The 17,737-nt window shown below is 35.4% G+C and overlaps 1 protein-coding gene and 1 non-coding gene across 2 annotated transcripts; one reads left to right on the top strand and one right to left on the bottom strand.

Annotated features, from left to right (window-relative positions):
* The first annotated feature begins 1,920 nt into the window (after positions 1-1,920).
* Positions 1,921-2,541, top strand: LOC150108140 (alpha-crystallin A chain-like). The gene has a single exon (XM_090390414.1). It carries the CDS (start codon positions 1,921-1,923, stop codon positions 2,539-2,541), a length of 621 nt encoding a protein of 206 aa, XP_090246540.1.
* A 3,117-nt stretch (positions 2,542-5,658) lies between these two features.
* TRNAE-UUC (transfer RNA glutamic acid (anticodon UUC)) lies at positions 5,659-5,730 on the bottom strand. Its single transcript has one exon. It is a non-coding gene; the product is annotated as a tRNA-Glu (tRNA).
* Positions 5,731-17,737: the final 12,007 nt, after the last annotated feature.

The following is a 17,737-nucleotide window of genomic DNA, read 5'->3' as shown; positions in this document are numbered from 1 at the left end:
GGGAAAATCTACAAACAACTATCTGGCCTTGCAATGGGAAGCCCTATATCTCCTCCATGTGTTGACTTATGGAAAACTTGGAAAAAGATGTCTTGCTATCTACAAATCACAAACCGTCACTTTGGTTGAGATACGCACATGACATATTTATAATATGGAAATACAATGTGGCTGAGTTACACGAATTTCTTTCATTAATTAACTCCTTCCACCATAAAATTAATTTCAATTTAGAACTTGAAAATGAAGGAAAATGCTTTTTACTAGACATTCTAATTTCGGAAAAAGCAGAAGGAGGAGGCATCTCTCCCTTAGCGTATACCGTAAGCCCACTCATACATTTCTCTTCATTGCATCACATGTCGCAAAAATTAGGTATTGCACATACGCTGAAAAAGAGGGCGATCTCGATTATAAGAGATGAAGGAATACTAACAGAAGAATTAAATTTTCTTCTCCAACTATTGGTGAGTAATGGATACTCTAAAAAAATGGTACAAAGAATACTGGTCTCTACCCCTTCTCCACAACAGATCAATGACATTCGCTACAGGACCTCAGTTTCCATCCCTCATCTTGGCAAACTTTCGCTAAAAATCGCTAATCTCCTGAAATTTCACGACATTAGAGTGGCGGTCTTCAAATCCACTGTACGAGCTCTGTTTCCGTTCGCCTAAGAACCAAAACCCTTTCAACAAACAACCTGGAGTTTACAACATTCCATGTTCTTGTGTCCTTAACTATTACGGCCTATAAACCCAGTGTTAATTAATTTTAATTAGTTGTTTTTTTCCACAGTAAACGTATCTAACATTAATTGTATCCTATTTAATTTTTTTTCGTCTTGGAAAAACAGATTTTTTGAAAACAAAAATTAATGCGACCAACATAGTCCTAATGTAAATGTAATTGTGCATACTAGTTGCTCTATCTATTAAAACTGCAAACATATATTCATTTGGATGAGAATGTTTTCAAAAGTAATTGTAGAAATGAATCTCACAAAGTAGAAAAAGTAAAACACGTGATCATACAATTCCCCGGAATACACTTTTATATTTAAAAGGAAATAAAGGAAACCCTGGATAAAATCTTAGGATCAAACAAAAATATTTTCATAAATCAATAATCGCTTGGCTTTGTATTTGTTTGCTGTATTTTTTTTCCTTTTTTTTTGTTTTCATTTAACTAATTTTGAAATTTAAATAACATTATTCCCGAAAATGAATTTGAAAAAGTGACGAGAGTTTAAGTTGATGAAAAGAGAGGAAGAGTTAGAAAAGATTGAGAATCAATAAACGAAAACGAATAGATGTTGTATGTTAAAGAGCAATAAGAAAATCAGAGAAGATACCCAAAACGTTGTAGAACGATCTGTTCTTTAATTCTGTGTACAGGGTTCGTGATTTGGAGCTATTTCAATTTCTAAGCAGAGCAGCTTTACTTTCGTACGTGTACGCAACATTGCAAAAGCGTATTCAGCTCGTTCATTTGGAAGAGCTATCTTCTCAGGAATGGTGTGAATAACAAAATGCAGAACGGAATAAATAATAATTAATTTCATTTGTAAAGAGAGAATTATTATCAATAAAAGGGTTCTCTGTTGTTCGTCTAAAAGCTACTTCACAATACATGAAATAGCAGAGAGAGAGAGAGAGAGAGAGAGAGAGAGAGAGATTACACCCGTATGTCGTAATGCTTTTAGAGGGCGCTACAACTTCACGTAATTATTTTCGACGTTTCTAGTATAAATGCTTTCTAGAAGTTTCGCGTGCGTCATGCTACTAGAACGTCCTGGAAACAGACGCATTAAATATAAAATGAGACTTCTCCGCCAGGTTAATACAAGTTCGAGAGTAGTACGAGCAACTGTTAAGCATTCCCACAAGTTCATAACACGCATCCAGTGGTTCGTTCGCGATGGTTTTATCGTATAGTTCGAAGCCAGCGTTATTTGGCCGTAGCTGTCAGGATATCGACAACCTGTTTCCTTACGTTTTAGGCTTCAATGTTTTGGGGGACGACCTCCTATCACGTGTGCCTCGCCAGCGTCTCTGCTTGCGGCCGAGGAGATGTATGAGTCCCCGTCGAAACGGACGGACTTGTGTGAAGAATGAGGCCGACGAATTTCAGATGAGGATTGATGTAAGTGACTTTTCTCCCGACGAAATCTCCGTGAAGATTGTCGACGACTGCGTGGTGGTTGAAACGAAACACGAGGAGAAAGAGAACGAGAGGGACTTTGTACTCCGGGAGCTCACTCGTCGTTGCATGTTACCTCCGGAAACTGAATACAAGTCTGTTTCATCTTCCCTTAATCAGGACGGCATTTTGACGATCCAAGCACCGAAGAAAAAACCCGAATCTCTGAAGGGCAATGAAAGGGTGGTTCCGATAGTGATGCAAGAAGAGTCCTCTGCCTTTACTTCGAAAGAAACTCGGCAGGTAAAGAGGACTGAGGAGGAGGTTCCCGCAACACCGCAAGAAGCATCGCCTGCTCTTTCCGCGGAAAAAACTCGACAGGAAAATAATAAAGAATAGACAGAATGTATAAGCGCTTTTCTGTGGGGAATTTTTGCGAACAATTAATTTCTTGTTCGGGTATTGTAGAAAACGAAATTGTGAGTTTGAAGGACCGATGTAAATGCAGTCGAATTTCTATCAATAAAAGTCTAGTCTGTAATAAAATATTTAACAATAAAATTTGTCTGCAATTATTTCTATTAAGATCGCATGTCGAAGTATTATTTAAATGGAAAAATTACCACTTTTTAATAACGAACTTAATACTCATAAAATTTTTATGAATATCATAATATGTATATTTCAGAATATGCATCTGAAATACATTCTGAAATTCTAACTTTGTTTTTTAGGGATAAGTGGTAGAACTTACCAAACTGTTTATTTTTCGTACAAAATTTGATATACTGAAGATCGACAGAATTAGGAAATGTTCTACTTTCTTTACGAGATAGTAAAACATTTAAACAGTAGTACTGACGGTTCTGGTTGCAAAAGTCGCTTCCGATCAAATACATAATGAGGTAGTTTTTAACACTGAAACCGCATAACAACCGCACTGTTCTTGCAAATAACGTAATCACAGAACTTTTTTCTTAATTTCTTTCCTGTTAGCATTGATAAATAGGTTGCATAACCTATAGCACTGATAGGCTATATGTTTTGTAACTATTCAATTTTGCATTGCCTAAAGCAGATCAGTGGTACAGGCATTGCTAACATTCCAGTGTGTAATATTAAGTTAAGGGGATAATAAATCCCTCATTATTTTAAAGCCGGATACGAAACTCGGAGATCGAAATCTAAGAGTTTCATGCCGAAGAACTATCGGCGAGACCAAGCGTAAGTTATCACTTGGGTAGTACAACACTAGGGCAACTCGCGTCAAAAGTGGAGCAAGCTCCCTCACTATCCTTAATATTTTCTCATAATGTAAAACGCAGCTCCTAGGAGATGTATTGCTGTTTTACATTATGAGGAGAGGTCACTACCCAGAACGGTTTCAACCTTATGTATAGGTGAAGCAGGCTCTAAAAATAAGACGATCCAGAAAGATCGCCCAACTCTGAATTGTTCCACTCAATGACAGGCTCATCCCACCACCGAGAAGAACTTCTCAGCATTGGCTCTACCAAGTGGCAGGCTCACCCCACCACCAAACAGAGCCATAATCTCAGCGGGGCCCCCACTCAGAGACAGGCAAAACCTATCCCCAAGTAGAGTCTCTCAGAGCCATCCCCCCACCGGTTTCGACCTTATGAATAAGTAAAACCGTCTCTAAAAATTCGGACGATCCCTAGGCCACTGAATTGTGGGCGAAAGACCGTCCATCTCAGCGTTGGCTCCACTCAGTGATGGCATTCCACCCACCACCACCACCGAGCAGAACCGCTCATATTCCGAAGAAAAGCATTCACCGACAAAGCCCCTCACCGGGCCGTGCCGGAGAACACTTTCTCCGGAGACTCAAATTGCTCCCTTAAGGCAAAAACCTTAAGAGAGCGAACTCATAATGGCCCTCACCGGTTTCGACCTTTATTGAGGTCTCATCAGTGAGTAGGTAGAACTGGAATACCAAGGTTTAAGTGAACCGAACTTGCATACTTTACTATACGAATTGCCAGACCGGTTTACCCATATATTATTATTACTGCGATAAAGGGCCAAGAGGCTATTTTTCTGAGTGCGTAAATTAAGTTAAGGGGATAATAAATCCCTCATTATTTTAAAGCCGGATACCAAACCCGGAGATCGAAATCTAAGAGTTTCATGCCGAAGAACTATCGGTGAGTCCAAGTGTAAAACAGGTCGAAATCGGTCGGGAAAAAAAGGTCGAAACCGGTCTCGGTAGTGACTTCTCCTCATAATGTAAAACAGTAATACATCTCCTGGGAGCTGCGTTTTACATTATGAGAATATACTAAGGATAGTGACGGAGCTTGCCTCCCTTTTGACACGAGTTGCCATAGCTGTACTACCCAGGTGATAACACGCTTGGACTCGCCGATAGTTCTTCGGCATGAAACTCTTAGATTTCGATCTCCGAGTTTCGTATCCAGCTTTAAAATAATAAGAGATTTATTATCTCCGTAACTTAATTCACTCAGCCGGAAAAATAGCCTCTTGGCTCTTTATAGTGTGTAATATTGATATATTAAATGAATGATTTTAAGGGAATCCAACATCGACTTATTAACCCTGTTTTTTTATTTTATTTTATTATTTTTTTTTTAATCAAGACATCTTTGTAGGAATATTCTTTTCATATTTACCTGCAGTAATTGTATTATTATCTGTAATATCAATATTCTCATTCGATAATTAGAAAGAAGACAACTATCCTGGTGAACACAAATGGTACTATTGTAGACTTAAAGAAACTTAAATTAATAAACTTGAACTTCACGACAAAAATAAAAAATAAAATAAAATAAAATTTTAGCGAAAGTAATCTAAAGTTATTGAAGTTCAATTCCAGATGAATTTTCTCGTGAAATAAACTTAATAATATTCTGTTTCCGTTTTAAAACAAACTATGACGGCGAGGATGATTTCAGAATGTGTGTGTGTGACACTTAACAGCAGAACGATTGAAGAAACGATCAACCACCCTGTTGATCAGAGAGTGGTTGTCTGATCATTTGTGGTTGTCCACAACCAAAAATTAGAATACAGATTTTTTAATTTTGAATAACAAGCAGAGAAGAAACACACACACACACACACACACACACACACACACACACACACACACACACACACACACACACGCATATTAATCAAGTATCGAATTATGGAATAACATTTCGAAATTACAGTACAAGAATTTCCGAAGGAAAAGACTAATCAGTATTTTCGAATTCACCCCTCCCTCCTTTTTCGAATATTTGTGAACCTTTTCCCCTCTAAAACTAAAGCCTTTCCCCCCTCTGAAACTAAAGTCCTGCTCGTCCACTGAGTAAGAAAACTGTACTGTATTTGCTGTTGCAGTATATCGTAAAGTAATTACTTTCTAAAATACCTCGCCTAATGTTATTATTAATTGCATTGCCAAATAAAAGTTTTCACTTGAGTATAGTTCCCGTATCCAGATGAGTAACACAATAAAAGAAACTAATTGATAAGGAAAAAAAATTCCCATGCCGGGAATCGAACCCGGGCCTCCTGGGTGAAAGCCAGGTATCCTAGCCACTAGACCACATGGGATCACGTTATTCCATCCTTTTAAATTAAAGTAAAAGATGTGATTAATTTTCACATTTTTTTAGCCTTTCTTATCAAGATTGTTTTCTCGAAGTGAGCCTTTTGAATCATTAAGTACTGGTATGATAGTATTTGAATTATGAAACGCGCGTGGAGTGGAGTATGAGAGTTATCTTGTGAAAGAGAGTGTAAAGTAGAGGGAAACTGAAGAAGAGGTAAGATTTGGAATAATGAAGAGAGGGAAGGATACAGGATAAGAAGGATCAAATGATAAAAAGCAATGCTTGAGCATTTTGACGTGTTTACATTGATAGTCTAGTGCATGGGTTCCCACTTTCGGAACCCATGCACTAGACTATATCAATTGGGGGCGTTCAGGCGGTCAGGGGTCGGTGGCTCTTTATAGAAGAAATTAATAATATATATTTAAAAATTAATTATTTTCGTGATTTTGCGATTAGATAATCATTTAAAATTTGAATATTGAATTTTAATTCATCTTATGCCCGTCTTACACGATCAATTTTTTTATCAATTTTCTATTTCAATAATTTAATCACTTGAAAATTTACCATGTCAGATAGAAATAGATGTCAATTTTCTATGTCAATGAGAAAATTGAACGTGTCATACAGGATATTTTAACTTTTATTTTTTATATACTTAAAAAATTTATTCATTTTTTTGCTATTGTAAAAATTAATCGTGCCATACAGGCTTTAGTCTATCCACGCAGCAGACGAGTCTTAGTAGTATGTCGGTCAACTATTACGTAGGTAATTCCCTCAATTCAGCATGTTTTGATAGGAATATGGGTGCTTGCAGTGACTTGTTCAAAGCACGAGTACGATGGTATCGCAAACAAGTCAATGCATGCATGCAAGTCGATTCGGGCTAGATTTCAAATCTATAAATACCAGTGGTTTAGGAATAAGTTTCATTATTTTTTGTGTGCTTTGCCAACAATCATCAGTCGAAAGTGCGATAGATAAGTGGAGTCATACAAAGTGTAAATTAAATATTTTATTTTGTGAATATTTTTGCAAATTTTATTACTTTATTATGTCTGAATATATGAAGAAATGTCGACAGTACAGTATTGAATATTTGAAATATGGTTTTATTCAGTCTCAAATATTTGAAATATGGTTTTATTAAAACTGTTATAATGGGGGCGTTAGAAAATTTATGCCTTGCAAAGTGGGCGGTGGCCCGAAAAAGTTTGGCAACCTATGGTCTAGTGCCTGCTTTCACAGTAGTTTCAATGTACAATGTGAAGCCAATGTCATTTTGCTGATGCTTTTACAATATCCTAAATTGTCATCTGCATTTAATTAATGCATAATTAATTTCAATTTGCCAAATGTTAACTAAGATTGTTCGAGAAGCTGAAGATTTATAGAAAGCTGAATTGATAATAAGAAACTGTGAGGATGGACATCAGTTTATTTGATTTCCTTTTATTCAGACTATTAATATTATCATCATCATTAATTCGCGATGAATCTACTGACCCTCATGGAGACATCCGTTATAACAATAACAATAATAATAAATTTAAAAAAAAGTATATCTTATTATTAAATTATAAGAATAAAACTGCTACTGCCGTTGTGGAGCAGGCCATTTATTTATTTATTCTTATGGCAAAAGGAACACAGAACAACTACAGGTCAATGTCCAGTCTGGAAAGCCAATCCAAGGTCTTACTTGTCACCTTGTGGATGTCCTGTAGTCCACCACCGTGAAATTGGCACCCTTGGACAGTCGTTCGCAATATGAGTAATCATCTGAGCCACCGGAGAACAATCACAATAAGGGTGGTCTAACAGTCCCCATTTATGTAGTAGACAGCCATATCTGCCCTGGTTAGTTCTTAGCAACTTAGCAAAAAAAAAAAAATAATAAAAGCCTGTTTGAATTCACTGACTTCAAAATTAGACTTTTCTTTTCATCTATATTTGAATCGTATTCTATTTTCTTCATCCTTAACACGTTACGTATTTTCCCACCACAAATGAATAATTATTTATTATTATTTCAACTGAATATTAGGTCTTGTACTATTATTATCAACTTAATACTTCTGTTACAACTTCCAAAAATTATACTTTAGAACTGCCGTGTTTATCTTTAGCATTTAGTAAGTTTTGACTAAAGGAAATGAGACAAACAAGGGATTGGACTCTACATTTCTGTAGATTTCTGTTTATTTCGCATGCATAAATAAACAGAAATCTTTATGTTTCTAATAATCTTTCACTGTGTATTAACAGACCATTGCTAGTATGATATTGTAAGCATCATTCCAATAATGAGTTTAATTTGTCAGAATTACTTTTCTGACACGAGGGCAAACACCTCAGCATTTTGCAACAGTTTAATTAGTAGGAGTCATCATAGAATGGCCTACTTAGCAACTTTAACTTAACAATTATCTGAACCTAGGGTTACAGGGTTACCATATTTGTTGAAAACAATATACGACATCAATGTCGACCATAAAAAAAATTGTAAAGAAAAATGAAATGTTTACCTTCAAATAAATATTTATCCACTTTAATTGTACCATTCATATTTTTCAGAGGAATGGTCTTTATTTAAAAAAAAAACTGTAATTTTTATCAGTTCATAGAACTACTAGCAATTCACAATTGAATTAACTTATTTGAAGGAGATGAATAGTGTTTTCAGTTAAAAAACAAAATTAATTACTAGATATCAGTTTTCCCCACTTTTTTTCTCTTTCATTCCCTGTATTAATTTTACAGTAGTGACAACACATGTCAGTACGATTTGGTGATTTTAATGTGTGTGATATTTCATATCTACATCTGATAAGAACAGACAGGGATAACAGTAACATTTCCATCCCCACTCCTTTGCCCTTACTCCTGTTTGGTTCTTAGTGCCAGAATTGTATTAATGGATAAAATTATGAGTTGATATATCAACTTATAAGCAGAATAACTGAGAAAAAATCTTAAATATTTTTGCATGCATAACTAAGCAGAAATCTGTGTTTCCAATAATCTTTTTGCATATATAACTCAACCAATATTTTGATGCGTTAAACATTCCTTTGCACAAAATATACACAAATGGTCTTCATATAGATGCCATTTTATAGATCTGAAAAGTTTATTACTTTTTTCTAATTAAATGTTAACTTTTTTTAACATAATTAAACAGAATTGCATTAAGGTATAAAATTATGGATTTAAATATCAACTTCTAAGCAGAATAACTGAGTAAAAAATCATTGTGACATTACTTAAATTTGGAAAACACCAACGACACAAATCTTTGTTCATTTAAGTTTACAAATGCATATTTTATTTTGCTGAAATATTATTTACAAGTGTATTCACAGAGAATAATTGGAAACATGTAATTACCTACAAATATTTCACAAGATTAATTTACACTCTTAACATTTTCCAATGAGTTTATAAAGAAAATGTTCATTACTCGCTGTTTCTTGGTTACATTACATCAAAATAACTGGTCACATAAAAGAATCTTAAGATCGGATATCATAGAAAGCACAGCTCCATACATTTGACACATTGTTAGTCTCGGAACGACACCATGTCTGTTTATCGATTCCTAATATTGTTTTGTCACCAGATATACACAAGCAGTCTTCATATAGTGTTCGTAAATGTCACAAAATAAAGAATCATTATCGAATTGAATAAAGTCTTCAAAGTCTAATTTAACCATCGAGCAGTTCAAATGACCCGCTATTATTCTCCCATGATACGGATAGCTGGTAAGTCAGTTTCCAAAAATAGTAAATGATTATCAATGTCATACATTTTTGGTGAAAATCTCTGTGGTTCTTCGCGGCTAATAGAGAAAACTTTACCTATACCATTTCCTGTTTCCTCAATCATTAGTTCACCATCTTGGCAATTGAGAATATAACAGTCTCCTATGTCCAATTCATACTCTACTTTTCTTTGCAAGTATCCTAGGATATCACTCCACTGGTGGTGCAACCTCTCCTATGTGCTTCTCGATAACCACAACACAATATATGTATCTTCTAAAATAATAATCACTTTCCATCCTTTTAGAGCTATGTGGATTGTTTTGTCTCGTGCTATTTTCCTCAAGAAAGAAAATTTCAAAGGCTTTTGGGGTTCACTCGTTATTTTACTTTACCAGACACAAAACAGCACAACACAATACGATAGCTGCAATGTATGTACGAATTGCAGTAACTGAAAACAATAAACTCGAGTGTTGTCCCTTATTGGATTGTTTATCCTGACCATTTCCTTCAAAAAATAACATTCACACAGATGACTCACAGGCATGTTTTTGCATGCTTGTGGAAGTGAACTGATGAACTGATGTTATCCGACTTCGTGACGTTACCAGTGAGACAAAGCTTATTCATCTCAGGGTCCCATCCAGGAATTTTTTTCTGTAATAAAAATGATGCATAGATTTATTATTTTTTAAAAACAAACAATACATATATTTTTTGAGCTTCGATATTAGCACAAAATTTTTCGTTTTGTTTCCGCTAACATGAGTAAGTGCACATTATATCTTCACATTTGTTCAAAGAGAAAGAGAACCAATGTCCCATTTCAGTTGGTGATTTTATTTCATTAACCAAGAATTCTGTTTATTAACTTTTCAGGTAATTCTTTTCACCTACAAACTGTTTTTGTCATGGTATCTCTGACAATAATCGAATGGTTTTCTATTTTCCACCACCAATAAATAATTATTTATTATTATTTAAACTGAATATTAGGTCTGGTATCATAATTATCCACTTAATTCCTCTGTTACAACTTCCAAAGATTATAATTTAGCCTCATATTTTATGTTTGCATGAGTACGTGTTGACTAAAAGGAAATGAAACAAACAACGATTGGAAGTAAAGTAAAGTCACCATTATCCTCTTATGACAGTGTGAGATTAACAGAAAAGAATTAACACAAATTAAAATAACTCGTAAAAATATTTTGCGCATTCATAATTAAACAGAAATCAAGATTTTGAACTTAACAAGTGTCTAAAAGTAGGGTTACCGTATTTCTTGAAAACAATATGACATCAATGTCGACCATAAAAAATTGTAAAAAAAATAGAATGTTTACTTTCAGATAAATATTTATTCACTTTAATTGTACCATTCATATTTTTCAGAGGGATGAACTTTCTTAAAAAAAAAAAAAATTGTATCATTTTTATCAGTTGATAAAAATCCGAGCAATTCACATCTGAATTCACTTTTATTTGAAGGACATGTTTAGTGTTTTCAGTTAAAAGTCAGTTTCGATCAGCATACCAAACATTGTTCATCAGAGAAAATACTCTTTTAATGCTGTTGATCACGACAAGCAAGAAATTCATCAGGTTTTCAAAGTTTTGACATTCACACCTATATTGTTTTCATCATTTGGAATACCGCAACTCGTAAATTCGCATCACTCGATGCGGCCTTTTGATATGCTTCTATATTTTTTTTTCAATCTGATTGCTTGTTTTTCTCTATTTTACTTTTAAATCTTGCAGCAGTATTTTTATAACGGAAACCTCAGTAAAGAGATTGTCTATTTCAACAACTAATTTTTCTGAAGTCGAGATATGGAATTAACAAATTCTGAGGATGCATCAACATCTGGCCACTGACGCTCAAAATCCCGACTTCCTTGTATTTATGAAACTGCTCTGTAGCTTTGAGCCTGCTTTACCACGTTTCTTAATAAGAGATACATTTCTCATAAAAATTCAAAATATGCTTTTCAAAATCTACTTTTTATGTCTCCGTTGACACACAGAAACTGCTTTTGCTTGCAAAACTGTGGGGATGAACTTGTATTCCCTTCTGGCTATTAATTTTACCTTCGATTCCTTGTGCTTCAAAGCTACTTCTGTAGCTGAAATTTTAATTTTTTTTTTTTTCAAAAAAGTTGACACAGTTTCTTGGAATACTTGAAGATTGGCATGAACAAATAAGACTAATAATTCACTCAGTGGATTTTCAAAAAAGTCTCTGATTAGTTTGTGGCAAGAAGTTTCACACTGTGAAAGTAAATAATACTTCAATTCTACCCAAATCATATAAGGCTTAAACATCTCATAGTACTGTGTGACAAAACTTTTTGAACTCAATATCTTCAAACTCGCAAATATCTTTTGTTTTCTTCTCTTACTGTAAAAACATATTTTTGTTTTGTTGTAACTTTGTACGAACATTAGTTTCCCTCTCTTCTCATTCCCCAAAATTTGTACTTGTGCTATGCGCAGAGTATGATACATTTTTTTTATTTTCTATACCAAATTTTTTAAGAGTTTTAGTCACGTATTGGCTTCAAATATCCGCTGTCTCTCTCTTTGTTAAATGACCAAATTCTTACAGTCGTACTTTAGTTCCAAACTGCGGAACAAATATTCTACTAATATAAAAAAAGCCACAATTACGTTATTAGGTATCACCTCTGGCTTTTTTGTTCTGCATGTGGAATAGTAGCGGTCGTAAAGTTTTGAAATAACATTTTTCAACTGGCAGCCACATGATTTTAAACTTTTATCATGTACAACTGTGTGAAAGAAAAAAAAATGTGCCTTCTCTTTGTTTTTGAAAACAGCACTGAGAGTTCCTAATATTACTTGCTCTTACAGCTTTTTGATGTTTTGAATGTCTAGTTTTGTCACTAATATCTCAGAAATTGTTGGGATGGGGAAAAAAAGAAAGTTCATAGGAAATGAGACTTCCGTAACCTATTTCTAAGTGTTTTTTACATTTTGCGACTGTTTGGTTTGATTAAAAGTCATAGCATCTGCTGAATGATATAATTATGTGATAAATTGTCATCGATATATAATTAATGAACAACGTCATATGATTGCTTACTCTTTCTGTTCCATTTTGACAGTTATCACAGGGTAGTAATGAGTGGAGGAACCAAACAGGATTAGGTGGAGGAGGGGTAGTGAAAAATAGAAAACTAGAAATAGAAAATCTCTCTCTCTCTCTCTGCTATTTCATGGATTGTGAAGTAGCTTTTAGACGAACAACAGCGAACCCTTTTATTGATAATAATTCTCTCTTTACAAATGAAATTAATTATTATTTATTCTGTTCTGCATTTTGTTATTCACACCATTCCTGAGAAGATAGCTCTTCTAAATGAACGAACTGAATACGCTTTCGCAATGTTGCGTACACGTACGAAAGTAAAGCTGCTCTGCTTAGAAATTGAAATAGCTCCAAATTACGAACCCTGTACACAGAATTAAAGAACAGAACCTTCTACAACGTTTTGGGTATCTTCTCTGATTTTCTTATTGCTCTTTAACATACAACATTTATTGATTTTCAATCTTTTCTTACCTCTTCCTCTCTTTTCATCAACTTAAAATCTCGTCACTTTTTCAAATTCATTTTCGGGAATAATGTTATTTAAATTTCAAAATTAATTAAATGAAAACAAAATAAAAATAAACAGCAAACAAAAACAAAGCCAAGCGATTACTGATTTATGAAAATATCTTTTTTTGATCCGAAGATTTATCCAGGGTTTCCTTTATTTCCTTTTAAATAGAAAAGTGTATTCCGGGGAATTGTAAGATCACGTGTTTTACTTTTTCTACTTAGTGAGATTTATTTCTACAACTACTTTTGAAAACATTCTCATCCAAATGAATACATGTTTGCAATTTTTATAGATAGAGCAACTAGTATGCACAATTACATTATTTACATTAGGGCTATGTTGGTTGCATTAATTTTTGTTTTCAAAAAATCTGTTTTTCCAAGATGAAAAAAAAATTAAATATGATACAATTAATGTATCATATTTTCTGTGATACATTTACTGTGAAAAAAAAAACTAATTAAAAACAATTAACACTAGGTTTATAGGTCGTAATAGTTAAGGACACAAGAACATGGAAAGTTGTAAACTCCAGGTTGTTTGTTGAAAGGGTTTTGGTTCTTAGGCGAACGAAAACAGAGCTCTTACAGTGGATTTGAAGACCGTCACCCTAATGTCGTGACATTTCAGGAGATTTTTAGCGAAAGTTTGCCAATATGAGGGATGGAAACTGAGGTCCTGTAGCGAATGTCATTGATCTGTTGTGGAGAAGGATTAGAGACTAGGATTCTTTTTGTACCATTTTTTTAGAGTATCCATTGCTCACCAATAGTTGGAGAAGAAAATTTAATACTTCTGTTAGTGTTCCTTCATCTCTTATAATCGAGCTCGTCCTCTTTTTCAGCGTACGTGCAATACCTAATTTTTGCAACATGTGATGCAGTGAAGAGAAATGTATGAGTGGGCTTACGGTATACGCTAAGGGAGAGATGCCTCCTCCTTCTACTTTTTCCGAAATTAGAATGTCTAGTAAAAAGCATTTTCCTTCATTTTCAAGTTCTAAATTGAAATTAATTTTATGGTGGAAGGAGTTAATTGATGAAAGAAATTCGTGTAACTCAGCCACATTGTATTTCCATATTGTAAAGGAGGATAACTTTTTATTCGAAACATGTTTTCTATGAGTTTTAAGCGCATCTCTTGCTACCCCATTTATCCTGTTTAGCGCTGTTTTATCTTGTGGTGCACGCGTGTTAGGGAATCTTTTCCTAGCCTTGTTTTTGTCTCTGATCAAGTTCATGATGTCTTCAGGCAAACGATCTGGCTTGCTGGCAGATTTGTAGGAGGTAGCAACCTTTATAGCAGAATTAATTTGTTGTGTGAGATTTGTAACTGCAGTTTCTACTTCTTCTTTTGTGCGTATGTGAGGAACAGGTCCAATATAATCCTTGAGTGCTGTTGACCGTCTTTCTCATGCCATGTAGGAGTGAGAAGGAGGACACGGGTATTCTTGATTTCCCTTCTGTAGTAGAATTGAATTGTGATCGGATGATAGTTCATCCATAGATATGATGCTGTATTGAAGTTTGATGTCCTGCAGGATAGCTATATCCAGGATGTCAGCAGTGCCATACGTACTGAGATGAGTTGGTTCGGTGGGGCCTGCCACAACAGCGTTGCTTGATCCTAAGTATTTGGAAAGGATGCAACCATTCTTGTTGGTGGTTGTACAATTCCATGCAGGGTGCTTGGAATTCAGATCCCCGGCAATAATGGTGGGTTCTCTGACGCATAAGATGGCATTTAGATCAGAGTGAAGTAGAGATTTTTGGGGATGGTTGTAAGCTGATTAGATTTTCATTTTGCCAGTGGAGCTGGTGACTACTTCCACGCCTGGGATCTCAAGGTTAGTGGTTGAAGAATTGCTCACAGAGCGGTGCTTAATGTAAGTTTTAATGAAGATGGTAGTGCCGCCGTCTCTGTATAGTAATCTGTCATTTCTGTATAGGTGATAGCCCCTTATTGTAGGATTGTCTGAGGGTCTAGAATGTGTTTCTCTAATTAATATAACATCTTGTTGATACCCATATGTGAAATTACGGAGTTCCAGAATTTTGTTTTTGAGGTCATTTGCATTCCATGCAACATCTGAAGAGATGCTGGAATGAGTTTGTTCCTATTCGTATATGAGAGCTGTGAGGATGACCTGAGTTTCACGAAGAAATCTTTTAGTTGAGGTTGCAGTAGGATTTGACAGGCTGAAAGTTTGTAGCATGTTTGCTAGCATGTGAGGCCGTAATAACAGCTGTTAGGTTTTTAGGTGCTATTGGTTGATTTTGTTCTGGTATTGTACGGGTCTATTTGTACGGGTCACATCGGCATAACTTCTTGTTTGCGTTTGGGTGTCTCTATTTTTGGATGTTTCCGACTGTGGCCGCTGAGTCTCCGGTTTTGATGCCTGAGCTTCTGGAATTCTTATACTGTTCTTATGCTTATAATGTTCTTACACTATGGGGAGAGCTGATTGACTGCCTCCATCCGTCGGTTCTTTGGGTGCTGAGTACATCCTTTGTAGTTCGCACGATGCGGGCCACTGTAGTTGGCACATTTGGCTGAGGTAGTCCTCGGCTTTGTGCAGGTATTCGTTGGGTGGCTGTCCCCACATTTCAAACACCTATATTCTGCTCTACATAGATTCTGGGTATGGCCAAACTTCTGGCACCTGTGGCACTGCCCAGAAGATGATATTTTCCGAAGTGGTTCTGGTGTGACGATAGGTCCACAGACTGTGTTTAGGTTGTAGATATTCTTGTAAATTTTATGACTCTCTACTAGGACTAATGGCATGGAAGTCTTGTCTGCTTTGTACATTCTGCTGACCTTGACTGGTGGCAGATCTTGAGAATTAAGGTCAGCAACTATTTCTACTGTGTCAATGTCTTCACAGATACCGCGAAGGACCACTTTTAATTTTTTTCCCGAGCTGAGCGCAACGATATGATACTGGATGCCTCTATCGTCCAGTTCTTTGGTCAACCTTAGTAGTATGGGTGACGGTTTGAACCAAATGCTTCCGGTGGGAGTGGCTTTTCCCTGAGGGTATATGTGTCAATGGCTTCAGCTCCTAGTAGGGGTAACGGTTCTGACCAAATGCTTCCGGTGTGGGTGGCTTCATGAGTCATGAAATTCACTGAGGGTATATGTGTGAATGACTTCAGTTCTTGTGTTTTGGTTCGCGTATGGAATTATGGGTGATTTTTTTGGTTCGCATATGGAATTATGGGTGATGGTAGAGATAAGGATTCGTGTTGTGATTGGTGGGACACTTTAAACCAAATGCTTCCGGTGGGCGTGGCTTCATGGGTGTGAAATGTTTGGAATTTCCCTGGAGCATATGTGGTCAATGGCTTCAGTTCTTGTGTTTTGGTTCGCGTATGGAATTATGGGTGATGGTAGAGATAAAGATTCGTGTTGTGGGTGTGTGTTGTTTTCAGATGTAGATAAGTGATGTCATTTGTTATTTGTAAATAAATGTCGTCATTTGTTATTTGTAAATAAGTGACATTGTTGTTTTGAATGGAAAGGATGATATTAGTGTATAAGAAATCGTGTCGTGATTGGTGGGACACTTTAAACAAGATCAAGATCAAGATAAGATAAGGAATCATGACGCAAATGTTTGTTGTCGTTATTGATTTTGGAATTTCGCTGGGGGTCCTTGTCTGTCAGAAATATCACGTGATGTTTTTGGTTCGTTTATTGCCTTGTGGGTGGTATTTAGAGATAAGAATCGTGACGTTATGTGTTTGGAAATTCACAGTTTCGAGGTTTTCTGAATAATTTAATTATATGCTATGTCACTCACACATACAGTTCTTTTTTTCTTCTATAGATGGTTGTACTAATTTTCGAATACATTTGAGGTATTTCTTTTCTGCTAAACGGTGGGATTCTTAGAGTAAGTCGTGATGGCGGCAGTCTTTCGAGCTTTTCTGAATAATTAATTATATACTTAAAATACCTGTCCTTAAACACACATACACATTAGACATAAAAAATCGCTAATGTATCCATGTTGATACTCTAATATTAGATATTACTCTAATATAAACATAAGCAGTTGTTATGTTTAAGTTAAAAAAGTAATTACAGCTTTCCAGATGACTCTTCTAAATACGAATATTCCAAAATAGTTGAATTTTATATCCACAACACAACACAAACACAAAAACCACAAAATTTCTGTAAATACTGTAACCTGAACTAGTTACTTCGTCCTTTAGATTACAGACCGTAGATGCTGTGGTTTCATCATTTGCAATATCCCCCAGCGAGCAGTTTTCTTCAAAGGGGATGACATGAGTCACATCCGTAAATTGGGGTATTGTTCAAAAGGTAGCATTTCCTCAAGTTTGGATATTTCTCAAATACATATGACTAAGGGATTAATATCCACATGTTTGAGTGACACATATTCTAAAATTATTCATTCTTCGTTACCGTTGGAATTCATTGGTGTAGTAAATTAATGCTTACATTTAATTTTAATTTAGAGTACTATCCGATTGGTTGTCTGTATTAATTCTATCCCACTGTTGCCCAAGCTTGGTGGGAAAGTCTATGCACCGTTTTGTTTAGGTTAAGTGTTATTTCCGGTTTCGAA

This window comes from Typopeltis vanoorti, chromosome 3 (assembly GCF_054136105.1).
Source record: "Typopeltis vanoorti isolate ZY-2024b chromosome 3, IOZ_Tvanoo_1.0, whole genome shotgun sequence".
In the NCBI taxonomy this organism is placed as follows: Eukaryota; Metazoa; Arthropoda; class Arachnida; order Uropygi; family Thelyphonidae; genus Typopeltis; species Typopeltis vanoorti.
Note: the sequence above shows the minus strand (reverse complement) of the source record. Positions and strands in the feature narration are given on the sequence as shown.

Bases quoted from the DNA above. Each gene is read 5' to 3' on its own strand.
- LOC150108140 (XM_090390414.1), top strand. From the start codon at position 1,921: ATGGTTTTATCGTATAGTTCGAAGCCAGCGTTATTTGGCCGTAGCTGT.